This window comes from Agelaius phoeniceus, chromosome 38 (assembly GCF_051311805.1).
Source record: "Agelaius phoeniceus isolate bAgePho1 chromosome 38, bAgePho1.hap1, whole genome shotgun sequence".
In the NCBI taxonomy this organism is placed as follows: domain Eukaryota; kingdom Metazoa; phylum Chordata; class Aves; order Passeriformes; family Icteridae; genus Agelaius; species Agelaius phoeniceus.
The window spans coordinates 1,721,976-1,735,296 of record NC_135304.1 but is presented as its reverse complement, the minus strand read 5'-3'; the positions used below and the strand labels follow the sequence as shown (position 1 = coordinate 1,735,296).

At 63.5% G+C, this 13,321-nt stretch overlaps 1 protein-coding gene and 1 long non-coding RNA gene across 51 annotated transcripts; both read right to left on the bottom strand.

The window, feature by feature from the left end:
- Positions 1 to 8: 8 nt before the first annotated feature.
- LOC143692292 (uncharacterized) lies at positions 9 to 1,449 on the bottom strand. The gene is made up of 2 exons (XR_013180194.1): positions 663 to 1,449; positions 9 to 528 (listed from the first exon to the last, which is right to left on the bottom strand). It is a non-coding gene; the product is annotated as an uncharacterized LOC143692292 (long non-coding RNA).
- Positions 1,450 to 2,257: 808 nt separating this feature from the next.
- On the bottom strand, positions 2,258 to 13,040 carry SLC35A2 (solute carrier family 35 member A2). Of its 50 annotated transcripts, none has more exons than XR_013180281.1 (8): positions 12,915 to 13,040; positions 10,106 to 10,288; positions 8,115 to 8,266; positions 2,856 to 5,030; positions 2,803 to 2,821; positions 2,676 to 2,709; positions 2,499 to 2,551; positions 2,258 to 2,454 (listed from the first exon to the last, which is right to left on the bottom strand). XR_013180281.1 is itself a non-coding variant. In XM_077172567.1 (4 exons), the coding sequence occupies exons 1-4, from the start codon at positions 12,973 to 12,975 to the stop codon at positions 4,350 to 4,352; spliced, it is 1,077 nt and encodes a 358-aa protein (XP_077028682.1). In that variant the 5' UTR covers positions 12,976 to 13,040; the 3' UTR covers positions 2,258 to 4,349. The 50 variants fall into 50 exon arrangements, 1 of the variants encoding a protein (XP_077028682.1); XR_013180283.1 differs by lacking the exons at positions 2,499 to 2,551; positions 2,676 to 2,709; positions 2,803 to 2,821 and adding exons at positions 2,561 to 2,585; positions 2,717 to 2,760; positions 2,822 to 2,855 and having other exon boundaries at positions 2,258 to 2,489; positions 2,952 to 5,030; XR_013180284.1 differs by lacking the exons at positions 2,499 to 2,551; positions 2,676 to 2,709; positions 2,803 to 2,821 and adding exons at positions 2,561 to 2,585; positions 2,717 to 2,760; positions 2,822 to 2,855 and having other exon boundaries at positions 2,952 to 5,030.
- Between the last annotated feature and the right edge of the window lie 281 nt (positions 13,041 to 13,321).

Sequence of the window (13,321 nt, the reverse complement as noted above, 5' to 3'; positions counted from 1 at the left end):
AGCCAAGGTTTGACCAAAATCCTCTTAATTCACCTCAAACCCGCGCGGGGGGGCCCTATGGCCCCTATAGGGACCTGGGGGGGTCCCATATAGGCTCCGGGAGGGTGGCATGGCCATAGGGCTCCTATGGGGACCAGGAGTGTAATTGAGTCCTCCTATAGGGACTGGGGAGGGTCCATATGGCCCCTATAGGGACTGGGGGGAGGGTCCATATGGCCCCTATAGGGATGGGGGGGAGGGTCCATATGGCCCCTATAGGGATGGGGGGGAGGGTCCATATGGCCCCTATAGGGATGGGGGGAAGGGTCCATATGGCCCCTATAGGGACTGGGGGGGAGGGTCCATATGGCCCCTATAGGGACTGGCGGGAGGGTCCATATGGCCCCTATAGGGACTGGGGGGGAGGGTCCATATGGCCCCTATAGGGACTGGCGGGAGGGTCCATATGGCCCCTATAGGGACTGGGGGGGAGGGTCCATATGGCCCCTATAGGGACTGGCGGGAGGGTCCATATGGCCCCTATAGGGACTGGGGGGGAGGGTCCATATGGCCCCTATAGGGATGGGGGGGAGGGTCCATATGGCCTCTATAGGGACTGGGGGGAGGGTCCATGTGGCCCCTATAGGGATAGGGGGGAGGATCCATATGGCCTCTATAGGAACTGGGGAGAAGGGTCCATATGGCCTCTATAGGGACTGGGGGGAGCTGTCCCTATAGCCCCCATGATGGGGAAGGTCCATATGGCAGCTGTAGGGACTGAGGGGTCCCGGGGGGCACAGGGCCCTATAGAGGGTCCATATGGATCCTATAGCGCCCCATAGGGCCCCAGGCAGCCTCTATAGGGCCCGGGGGGTCGCTCTATAGGGCCCGGGGTCGCTCAGTGCCGTCAGGTGCCCTTGGCCTTGCTGGGAGACCTGCAAGAGAGAGAGACCCTGAGAGGCCCTATGGATCCTATAGGGCCCAGGGAGCTCCAGAGGGGGCTGGGAGAGCTCTGTGGGATCCCATATGGCCCTGGGGGGGTCCCCTATGGATCCTATAGGGCCCGGGGAGCTCCAGAGGGGGCTGGGAGAGCCCTGGGGGATCCCATATGGCCCTGGGGGGGTCCCCTATGGATCCTATAGGGCCCGGGGAGCTCCAGAGGGGGCTGCAGGGGCTGGGAGAGCCCTGGGGGATCCCATATGGCCCTGGGGGGGTCCCCTATGCATCCCATATGGCCCGGGGGGGAGGGTCCCTTATGGATTCTATAGGGCCCTGGGCAGTTCCTATGGATCTCACACGGTGCAGGGGGTTCCCTGTGGATCCTGTATGGCCCCAAGCAGTCCCCTATAGATTCTGTATGGCCCTGGGTGGTTCCTGTGGCAGCCGGGAGGGTCCCTATGGATCCCATCCGTCCCCCATGGATCCCATCCCGCCCCCATGGATCCCATCCGTCCCCCATGGATCCCATCCAGCCCCATGGATCCCATCCCGCCCCTATGGATCCCGTAGGTCCCAGGCAGTCCCCTATGGATCCCATCCCGCCCCTATGGATCCCGTAGGTCCCAGGCAGTCCCCTATGGATCCCATTTGGCCCCCATGGATCCCGTAGGTCCCAGGCAGTCCCCTATGGATCCCATCCGTCCCCCATGGATCCCATAGGTCCCGGGCAGTCCCCCATGGATCCCATTTGGCCCCTATGGATCCCATTTGGCCCCTATGGATCCCATAGGTCCCAGGCAGTCCCCTATGGATCCCATTGGTCCCAGGCAGTCCCCTATGGATCCCGTCCATCCCCCATGGATCCCGTAGGTCCCGGGCAGTCCCCTATGGATCCCATCTGTCCCCCATGGATCCCATCCATCCCCCATGGATCCCATCCTCCCCCTATGGATCCTGTCCATCCCCCATGGATCCCATCCAGCCCCCATGGATCCCATCCAGCCCCCGGGCAGCCCCCATGGATCCCATCCGGCCCCTATGGATCCCATCCATCCCCCATGGATCCCATGCTGTCCCCCACGGATCCCATCCGTCCCCCACGGATCCCATCCGTCCCCCATGGATCCCATCCGTCCCCCATGGATCCCGTAGGTCCCAGGCAGTCCCCTATGGATCCCATCCGTCCCCCATGGATCCCATTTGTCCCCCATGGATCCCATCCGTCCCCCATGGATCCCATTTGTCCCCTATGGATCCCATCCATCCCCCATGGATCCCATGCTGTCCCCCATGGCTCCCAGCCCCCCGGGTTAGTGTGTTAGTGCCCCCCCACACGCGCTTTAACCAAATCCTCCTTTATTAGCCCCAAAGCTCGTTAAAAACGCGCCCGGCCCCTCCCCCCTACAAAATCTGTACATCCGGCCCCTCCCCCACCGGCCGGGGGGCGGGGTCCCAATGAGCCCCTCATTAACCCTTCATTAACCTCTGACCTCATTAACCCCGCTGACCTCATTAACCCAGAGCTCCTTCATTAACCTCTGATCTCATTAACCCAGAGCTCCTTCATTAACCTCATTAACCTCTGATCTCATTAACCCCGCTGACCTCATTAACCCAGAGCTCCTTCATTAACCTCATTAACCTCTGACCTCGTTAACCCCGCTGACCTCATTAACCCAGAGCTCCTTCATTAACCTCTGATCTCATTAACCCCGGAGACCTCATGAACCCAGAGCTCCTTCATTAACCTCATTAACCTCTGACCTCGTTAACCCCGCTGACCTCATTAACCTCTGACCTCATTAACCTCTGATCTCATTAACCCAGAGCTCCTTCATTAACCTCATTAGCCTCTGAACTCGTTAACCCGCTGGCCTCATTAACCCAGAGCTCCTTCATTAACCTCTGACCTCGTTAACCCCGCTGACCTCATTAACCTCTGATCTCATTAACCCCGGAGACCTCATGAACCCAGAGCTCCTTCATTAACCTCATTAACCTCTGATCTCGTTAACTCCGCTGACCTCATTAACCCAGAGATCCTTCATTAACCTCATTATTCCCACTGACCTCATTAACCTCGTTAACCCTGCTGACCTCATTAACCTCATTACCTTCTGATCTCATTAACCCTGCTGACCTCATTAACCTCATTAACTGCTGATCTCATTAACCCCGCTGACCTCATTAACCCCATTAACCCTGCTGACCTCATTAACCTCATTAACTTCTGATCTCATTAACCCTGCTGATCTCATTAACCTCTGACCTCATTCATCTCCACTCAGCATCCCCCAGCACCCAATGAGCCTTAATGAGCCCCCAACAATTAATGAGCATTAACGAACTCCCCATCCCCTAACGAGCCTCTGCAGGTCCCTAATGAGCCTTAATGAGCTCCCCATCCCCTAATGAGCCTCTGCAGGTCCCTAATGAGCTTAATGAGCCTTAACGAGTCCCCACCATTCAAACAAGGCCAACACCGAGGTCCCCCCTGCTGACCCTGGGGACCCCCAAGCTCCTCCATCATCCTAACGAGCCTAATGAGGTTAACGAGCCTTAATGAGCTCTAATGAGCCTAATGAGGCCCTGCCACCTGCTGCCCCTCACCTGCTGACCCCTGAGGACTCCCAAGCTCCTCTACCATACTAACAAGATTAATGAGTCTAATGAGCTCTAATGAACTCTAATGAATCTTAACGAGCTCTAATGAGGCCTTGCCACCTGTTGCCCCTCACCTGTTGATCCCTGAGAACCCCCAAGCTCCTCCACCATACAAATGAGCCCTAATGAGCCCAACGAGTTCTAATGAGCCCAACGAGCTCTAATGAACTCTCATGAGGCTAATGAGCCTAAGTAGCCTTAATGAGCCCTAATGAGCTCTAATGAGGCCCTGCCACCTGCTGCCCCTCACCTGGCTCCCCTCACCTGTTGCCCCTCACCTGCTGACCCCTGAGGACCCCCAAGCTTCTCCACCATATTAATGAGTCCTAATGAGATCCTGCCACCTGCTGACCTCTCACCCTCTCACCCCTCACCTTGGCACCCTCACCTGCTCACCCCTCACCTGGGCACCCTCACCTGCGCACCCCTCACCTGGGTCCCCTCCTCACCTTAGCACCCTCACCTTCTCACCCCTCACCTTCTCACCCCTCACCTGGGTCCCCTCACCTTCTCACCCCTCACCTGGGTCCCCTCCTCACCTTGGCACCCTCACCTGCGCACCCCTCACCTGCTCACCCCTCAGCTTCTCACCCCTCACCTTGGCACCCTCACCTCGGCACCCTCACCTTCTCACCCCTCACCTGCTCACCCCTCACCTGCTCACCCCTCACCTGCGCACCCCTCACCTGGGTCTCCCCGCCCCGCTCGCGGCCCCGTCCGTCCCGTCCCTCCCTCCGTCCCCGCGGCGTCCCCGTGTCCGTCCCTCCCTAGGGCCCCACTGACTTGCCGGGGTCCTGCCCGCGGGCGGCGGCCTGGCCGCGGGGCCGCCCGTAGAGCACCACGGCGGCGAGCACCATGGCGGTGCCGGCCAGGAAGGGCGCGCGCGGCCGGAAGCCGAACAGGTGCGCCGAGGCGGCCGTGGAGGCCAGGATGGAGAGCGCCGTGGCGAAGCCCTTGAGGATGTTGTCGGCGTAGCGCACCACCACGGCCACCAGCAGCCCCCCGGCCGCCTGGTTCACCACCACGGCCCACACGGCGCCGTTGTAGCCGTAGAAGAAGCCGAGCGCGGCCACGGCGGGGCCCTCGGCGGCCAGCATGGCGCCCAGCCCCACGGCCGTGCCCACGGCGCCCAGCTGCACGTTGCGCAGCCAGATGGAGCCGCCCGAGCGCTTCAGCAGCCGCTCGAAGTAGACGCCGGCGAAGCCCGAGGACAGGCAGGAGGCGGCCACGGCCGCCAGCCCCACGGCGTAGCTCTGGGGCGGCCCCTCGGGGCCCGCGGACGGCGGCAGCGCCCCCGCGGCCGGCACGGCCCGGGCCTGCTCCGCCTGCACCAGCGCCACCCCCGCGAACAGCAGCGCCAGCGACAGCCACTGCAGCCGCGACAGCGCCGTGCCCAGCAGCAGCACCGAGAACAGCGCCGTGGTCAGGATCTTCAGCTGGTACGTCACCTGTGGGGACAGGGGGACAGGGTCAGCTGGGGACAGGGACAGCATCTTCAGCTGGTACGTCACCTGTGGGGACAGGGACAGAGACAGGGACAGGGACATGGGGACAGTCAGTGGGGACAGGAACAGGATCTTCAGCTGGTACGTCACCTGTGGGGACAGGGACATGGGGACAGGGTCATGGGGACAGTCAGTGGGGACAGGAACAGGATCTTCAGCTGGTACATCACCTGTGCAGATGGGGACAGGGTCAGCTGGGGACAGGGACAGGATCTTCAGCTGGTACATCACCTGTGGGGACAGGGACAGAGACAGGGACAGGGTCATGGGGACAGTCAGTGGGGACAGGGACAGGATCTTCAGCTGGTACATCACCTGTGGGGACGGGGACAGCAAGGGGGACAGTCAGTGGGGACAGAGTCAGGGGGACAGGGACAGGATCTTCAGCTGGTACGTCACCTGTGGGGACAGGGACATGGGGACAGGGTCAGCTGGGGACAGGGACAGGATCTTCAGCTGGTACATCACCTGCAGGGACAGGCACAGGGACATGGGGACAGTCAGTGGGGACTGCATGGGGACAGGGACAGTCAGTGGGGACTGCATGGGGACAGGATCTTCAGCTGGTACGTCACCTGCGGGGATGGGGACAGGGTCAGGGGGACAGGGACATGGGGACAGGGTCAGCTGGGGACAGGGACAGGGTCTTCAGCTGGGGGACAGCAAGGGGGACAGGATCTTCAGCTGGTACGTCACCTGCGGGGACAGGGACAGGGTCAGGGGGACAGGGACAGGGTCAGCTGGGGACAGCAGGGACAGGGACAGCTGGGGACAGCAAGGACAGGATCTTCAGCTGGTACGTCACCTGTGGGGACAGCAATGGGGACAGGGACAGCCAGTGGGGACAGGGACAGGGACAGGGACAGGATCTTCAGCTGGTACGTCACCTGCGGGGACAGCAATGGGGACAGGGACATGGGGACAGCGTCATCTGGGACAGGGACAGCATCTTCAGCTGGGGGACAGTCAGTGCGGACAGCAATGGGGACAGGGACAGTCAGTGGGGACAGCATGGGGACAGGATCTTCAGCTGGTACCTCACCTGCGGGGACAGGGGACAGCAAGGGGGACTGTCAGTGGGGACAGCAGGGACAGCAAGGGGGACAGTCAGTGGGGACAGTGGGGACAGGGACAGCATCTTCAGCTGGTACGTCACCTGCGGGGACAGCAATGGGGACAGGGACAGCCAGTGGGGACAGGGTCGGGGGACAGGGACAGTCAGTGGGGACAGGGACAGGATCTTCAGCTGGTACGTCACCTGCGCGGATGGGGACAGGGTCAGCTGGGGACAGTGGGGACAGGGACAGGCTCAGCTACCTGGGGACAGGGACATGGGGACAGGATCTTCAGCTGGTACATCACCTGAGGACAGCAGGGACAGGGACATGGGGACAGTCACCTGGGGACACGGTCACCTGTGGGACAGCGGGGACAGGGACAATAGTCACCTGTGGGACAGCGGGGACAGGGACATGGGGACAGTCACCTGGGACAGGGACAAAGCCACCTGCAGGGACAGCAGGGACCCAGTCACCTGGGACAGGGACAGGGTCACCCGGGAGACAGGGACAGCTGGTGACAGCAGGGACAGGGTCACCTGTGGGATGGGGACACAGTAACACATGGGGGACAAGAACACCTGAGGACAGGGTCACCTGGGGGACACAGACACTGTCACCAGCAGGGACATCAGGGACAGGGACCCTGGACATTGTCACAAGGACATAAGGACAGGGACAGGGTGAATGTCACAGGAACATGGGCACAGGGACACCATGACTGTCACAGGGACTTGGGGACAAGGACATGGTGACTGTCACAAGGGCACAAGGACAGGGACACCGTGACTGTCACAGGGACACGGGGACAAGGAGGTGGTGACTGTCACAGGGACACCATGAGTGTCACAGGGACACTGTGACTGCCACAGGGACACGATGACAGGGACACCATGGCTGTCACAGGGACATGGGGACAAGGACATGGTGACTGTCACAGGGACACCATGGCTGTCACAGGGACGCCGTAACTGTCACAGGGAGATGGGGACAAGGACAGGGTGACTGTCACAAGGGCACAAGGACAAGGACACCGTGGCTGTCAGATGGACACAGGCACAGGGACACCGTGACTGTCACAGGGACACAGGGACAAGGACACGGTCACTGTCACAGGAACACGAGGACAGAAACACCGTGACTGTCACAAGGAGATGGGGACTGTCACAGGGACACCATAACTGTCACAGGGACATGGGGACTGTCACAGGGACACAGTGACTGTCACAGGGACATGGGGACAAGGACACTGTGATTGTCACAGGAGCACAAGGACAGGGACACCCTGGCTGTCACAGGGACACAGTGACTGTCACAAGGACACCATAACTGTCACAGGGACATGGGGACTGTCACAGGGACATGGTGACAAGTGCACTGTGATTGTCACAGGAGCACAAGGACAGGGACACCCTGGCTGTCACGGGGACACAGGGACTGTCACAAGGGCAGGGAGACTGTGACTGTCACAGGGACACCATAACTGTCACAGGGACACAGTGACTGTCACAGGGACATGGTGACAAGTGCACTGTGATTGTCACAGGAGCACAAGGACAAGGACACCCTGGCTGTCACATGGACACAGTGACTGTCACAGGGACACAGTGACTGTCACAAGGGCAGAGACACCATAATTGTCACATGGACACAGTGACTGTCACAGGGACACCATAACTGTCATAGGGACACGGTGACAAGTGCACTGTGGCTGTCACAATAACACGGCCACAGGGACACAGTGACAGTCACCAAGGTCCCCAAGCTCATCACCTCCCTGTGTGCCAGCTGTCCCCATGTGCCACCTGCCTCTGTGTGCCACCTCCCCTGAGTGCCACCTCCCCCTGAGTGCCACCTCCCTCTGTGTGCCACCTCCTCCCATGTGCCACCTGTCCCCGTGTGCCACCTGTCCCCATGTCCCAGCTGTCCCCATGTGCCACCTCCCCCTGGTGGTGTCCCCGTGTCACACCTGGAAGGTGGCGGCGGGCAGGTTGGAGATGGCCACGTACTGCAGGTTGTTCTGCAGGGTGTAGATGAGGGAGGGGACAGCCAGGCGCAGCGTGTCCCCAAACTGTCCCACCACGGCCTCGTGCAGCGTCACCGCCGTCTGCCGGACGCTGCCTGCGGGGACAGGGCTCAGCACGGGGACGTGGCCACGGCCACTCCGTCCCTGCCACCCCCCCTGTGTCCCCTCGTGTCCCCCGGGTCCCTGCCACTCGTCACCGCGTCCCTCCAATGTCCCCAGTGTCCCCACCGTGTGACCCCTGCCCAGTCCCCTCCTGGTCCCTCGTGTCCCCTTTGTGTCCCCAGCCTGTGCTCGCCTCAGAGCTGAGGATGGCACAGTGCCAGGGGTGGCCCTGGCCCCGCCATGTCCCCACTGTCCCCAGTGTCACCATGTCCCCAGTGCCCCCAATGTCCACCATGTCCCCACTGTCCCCAGTGTCACCATGTCCCCAGTGTCCCCCAGTGACCCTGCTGTCCCCAATGTCCCCAGTGTCCCCTGTGTCACCATGTCCCCAGTGTCCCCCAGTGTCCCTGCTGTCCCCACTGTCCCCAATGTCCCCTGTGTCACCATGTCCCCAGTGTCCCCCAATGTCCCTGCTGTCCCCAATGTCCCCAGTGTCCCCCAGTGTCCCTGCTGTCCCCAGTGTCCCCACTGTCCCCAGTGTCACCATGTCCCCCAGTGTCCCCCAGTGTCCCTGCTGTCCCCACTGTCCCCCAATGTCCCCAGTGTCCCCCAGTGTCGCCAGTGTCCCCTCATGCTCACCCCTGTGCTGGATGAGCAGCAGCAGCAGGCACAGAGCCCATGTCCCCAGTGTCCCCAGTGTCCCCACTGTCCCCAGTGTTCCCAATGTCCCTGCTGTCCCTATGTCCCCAGTGTCCCCAGCTCACCCCTGTGCTGGATGAGCAGCAGCAGCAGGCACAGCCCCACTGTCCCCAGTGTCCCCACTGTCCCCAGTGTCCCCTCATGCTCACCCCGGTGCTGGATCAGCAGCAACAGGCACAGCCCCAGTGTCCCCAGTGTCCCCATGTCCCCAATGTCCCCAGTGTCCCCAATGTCCCCAGTGTCCCCTCTCACCCCGGTGCTGGATGAGCAGCAGCAGGCACAGCCCCACTGTCCCCAGTGTCCCCCAGTGTCCCTGCTGTCCCCAGTGTCCCCACTGTCCCCAGTGTCACCATGTCCCCCAGTGTCCCCCAGTGTCCCTGCTGTCCCCACTGTCCCCCAATGTCCCCAGTGTCCCCCAGTGTCGCCAGTGTCCCCTCATGCTCACCCCTGTGCTGGATGAGCAGCAGCAGCAGGCACAGAGCCCATGTCCCCAGTGTCCCCAGTGTCCCCAATGTCCCCAGTGTTCCCAATGTCCCTGCTGTCCCTATGTCCCCAGTGTCCCCAGCTCACCCCTGTGCTGGATGAGCAGCAGCAGCAGGCACAGCCCCACTGTCCCCAGTGTCCCCACTGTCCCCAGTGTCCCCTCATGCTCACCCCGGTGCTGGATCAGCAGCAACAGGCACAGCCCCAGTGTCCCCAGTGTCCCCATGTCCCCAATGTCCCCAGTGTCCCCAATGTCCCCAATGTCCCCAGTGTCCCCTCTCACCCCGGTGCTGGATGAGCAGCAGCAGGCACAGCCCCACTGTCCCCAGTGTCCCCATTGTCCCCATGTCCCCTCTCACCCCGGTGCTGGATCAGCAGCAGCAGCAGGCACAGCCCCACTGTCCCCACTATCCCCAATGTCCCCAATGTCCCAGTGTCCCCAATGTCCCCAGTGTCCCCACTGTCCCCAATGTCCCCTCTCACCCTGGTGCTGGAGGAGCAGCAGCAGCAGGCACAGAGGCCATGTCCCCATTGTCCCCAATGTCCCCACTGTCCCCTCATGCTCACCCCGGTGCTGGATCAGCAGCAGCAGCAGGCACAGCCCCACTGTCCCCACTGTCCCCATTGTCCCCATGTCCCCTCATGCTCACCCCTGTGCTGGATCAGCAGCAGCAGCAGGCAGGCGCTGCCCTTCATGGCCTCGGCCATCACCACGGCCGTGGTGGGCAGGAACCTCTCCCCGGGCAGGGTGCGCACGTAGCGGATGCTGAGCACCAGCGACGCGTTCTGCAGCACCAGCACGCCCAGGCTGGCGTACTTCACCTTCCGGGACACTGCGGGGACAGGGACAGGTTACTGAGGGTGGGGACACCAGGCTGAGACACCCTGAGACCCCCTGAGCCCCCCTGAGACACCTCAGCACGCCCAGGCTGGCGTACTTCACCTTCCGGGACACTGCGGGGACAGGGATGGGTTACTGAGGGTGGGGACACCCAGCTGAGACACCCTGAGACCCCCCTGAGACCCCCTGAGCCCCTCCAGGTACGCCCAGGCTGGCGTACTTCACCTTCCGGGACACTGCGGGGACAGGGACAGGTTACTGAGGGGTGGGGACACTGAGCTGAGACACCTGAGACCCCCTGAGCCCCTCCAGGCACGCCCAGGCTGGCGTACTTCACACACAAGGACACTGTGGGGACAGGGATGGGCCACTGAGGGTGGGGACACTGAGCTGAGACCCCTGAGACCCCTCAGCACACCCAGGCTGGCGCACTTCACACACAGGGACACTGTGGGGACAGGGATGGGTCACTGAGGGGTGGGGATACCCAGCTGAGACACCCTGAGCCCCCCTGAGCCCCCCCAGCACGCCCAGGCTGGCGTACTTCACCTTCCGGGACACTGCGGGGACAGGGACAGGTCACTGAGGGCTGGGGACACCGGGCTGAGACACCCTGAGACCCCCCTGATCCCCTCCAGGCACACTCAGACTGGCGCACTTCACACACAGGGACACTGCGGGGACAGGGATGGGTCACTGAGGGGTGGGGACACCAAGCTGAGACACCCTGAGCCCCCCCAGGCACGCCCAGGCTGGCGCACTTCACACACAGGGACACTGTGGGGACACAGGGCTGTCACTGAGGGACATGGGGACACCGGGCTGAACCCCCCTGAGCCCCCCCAGCACGCCCAGGCTGGTGCACTTCACACACAGGGACACTGAAGGGACACCTGGCTGTCACTGAGGGGTGGGGACACCGGGCTGAGCCCCCCTGATCCCCTCCAGCCACACCCAGGCTGGCGCATTTCACACACAAGGACACTGTGGGGACAGGGACGGGCCACTGAGGGGTTGGGGACACTGAGCTGAGCCCCTTGAGACCCCCCAGCACACCCAGGCTGGTGCACTTCACACACAGCGACCCTGAAGGGACACCTGGCTGTCACTGAGGGATGGGGACACCAGGCTGAGCCTCCCAGGCACGCCCAGGCTGGTGCACTCCACACACCAGGACACTGAAGGGACACCTGGCTGTCACTGAGGGACAGGGGGACACCGGGCTAAACCCCCCCCTGATCCCCTCCAGGCCCGCCCAGGCTGGTGCACTTCCCACACAGGGACACTGTGGGGACAGGGACGGGCCACTGAAGGGTGGGGACACCGAGCTGAGCCTCCCAGGCACGCCCAGGCTGGCGCACTGCACACACCAGGACACTGTGGGGACAGGGATGGGTCACTGAGGGGTGGGGACACCGGGCTAAACCCCCGCTAAGATCCCCCAGCATGCCCAGGCTGGCGCACTGCACACACAGGAACACTAAAGGGACACAGGGCTGTCACTGAGGGGTGGGGACACCGGGCTGAGCCCCCCCTGATCCCCCCCAGGCACGCCCAGGCTGGCGCACTGCACACACAGGGACACTGTGGGGACAGGGACAGGTCACTGAGGGGTGGGGACACCGGGCTGAGACACCCTGAGACCCCCCTGATCCCCTCCAGGCCCGCCCACGCTGGCACATTTCACCTTCTGGGACACTGAGGGGGGACACTTGGCTGTCACTGAGGGACAGGGGGACACCAGGCTGAGACCCCCTAATCTCCCCCAGGCACGCCCAGGCTGGTGCACTTCACACACCAGGACACTGTGGGGACAGGGATGGGTCACTGAGGGGTGGGGACACCGGGCTAAACCCCCCCGAGATCCCCCAGCACGCCCAGGCTGGCGCATTTCACCTTCTGGGACACTGAGGGGGGACACTGGGGTCACTGAGGGACAGGGGGACACCGGGCTAAACCTCCCCTGATCCCCCCCAGGCACCCCAGGATAGGAGCTTCACACTGTGGGGACACTGAGGGGACACTGAGGGGCGGGGGGACACCAGGCTGAGCCCCCCGGAGCCCCCCCAGGAGCTACAGGATGGGAACTTCACCCACCGGGACACGGGGGTCACCTGGGGTCCCCCCCCACCCCTCACAGCCCCCCCGGATCTGCCCCAAAGCCCCGCCCAACCATGACCCCTCTGCCACATCTGCCCCACGCCCCCCAAAACCGCCCCCAGACCCCCAGAGCGCCCCCAAACCCCCCCAATACCCCCAGATCACCCGAACCCCCCAAAACCGCCCCCAGACCCCCAGATCCTTCAAACCCCCCAACACCCCCAGATCCCGGGGACCCCCGAAAACGCCCCCAGCCCCCCTCACCCCCCTGACACCCCCGCGCCCCGGACTCCCCAAAACCGCCCCCAGCCCCCCAGAGCACCCCCAGATCCCCGGGATCCCCCGGACCCCCCAGATCCCCCCGGCCCCCCTGCTCTGCCCCTTCCCCCCAGAGCCCCCCTCACCCCGCAGCCCCCCAGCGCCCCCCGCACCCCCAGCCGGATCCCCCGACCCGCAGCCCCCGCCCGGCCCTGCCCGGGCCCCGCTGCCCCCGGCCGCCCCCGCCCGTGCCCCCTCACCCGTCGCGGGCCCCGCGGAGTCTCCGGAGCCTCCCCCGTCCGCCGCCCCCGGGGCCGCCATGGTGGCACCTGCACAGCACTTCCGCTTCCGGCCACGACGCGGCCCCGCCCACCCAACGCGAGCGGCTCCGCCCCCAGAGGGTCCGGCCAATCCCCGCGCACTTTCGCACGGCGCCCCGCCTTCTCGGCCAGTCTGACCAATCAGCGCTCGCCTCGCGCGCTTCCCGCCGCCGATTCGCGCTGTTTCCTCCTCTCTCAGGTGAGCCGCGCCTCCTTCGCCCACAGACCAATCGCCGCTCTCCTCACCTCTCACACCCCCATTAGGCCCCGCCCAGCACTCGCACCACCTCCTCCCTCTCCAAACCCACCAATCCGCGCCCGCCTCCCTCACGGCTCGCCCAATCAGC

Excerpts from the sequence above, each read along its gene's own strand:
- SLC35A2 (XM_077172567.1), bottom strand. The coding sequence starts at position 12,975 with ATGGCGGCCCCGGGGGCGGCGGACGGGGGAGGCTCCGGAGACTCCGCG. Across the intron at positions 10,289-12,914 it reads CTCCGCGGGGCCCGCGACGG|TGTCCCGGAAGGTGAAGTAC; the intron begins GTGAGGGGGCAC and ends CTGTCCCCGCAG. Across the intron at positions 8,267-10,105 it reads GCTGCTGATCCAGCACAGGG|GCAGCGTCCGGCAGACGGCG; the intron begins GTGAGCATGAGG and ends CTGTCCCCGCAG.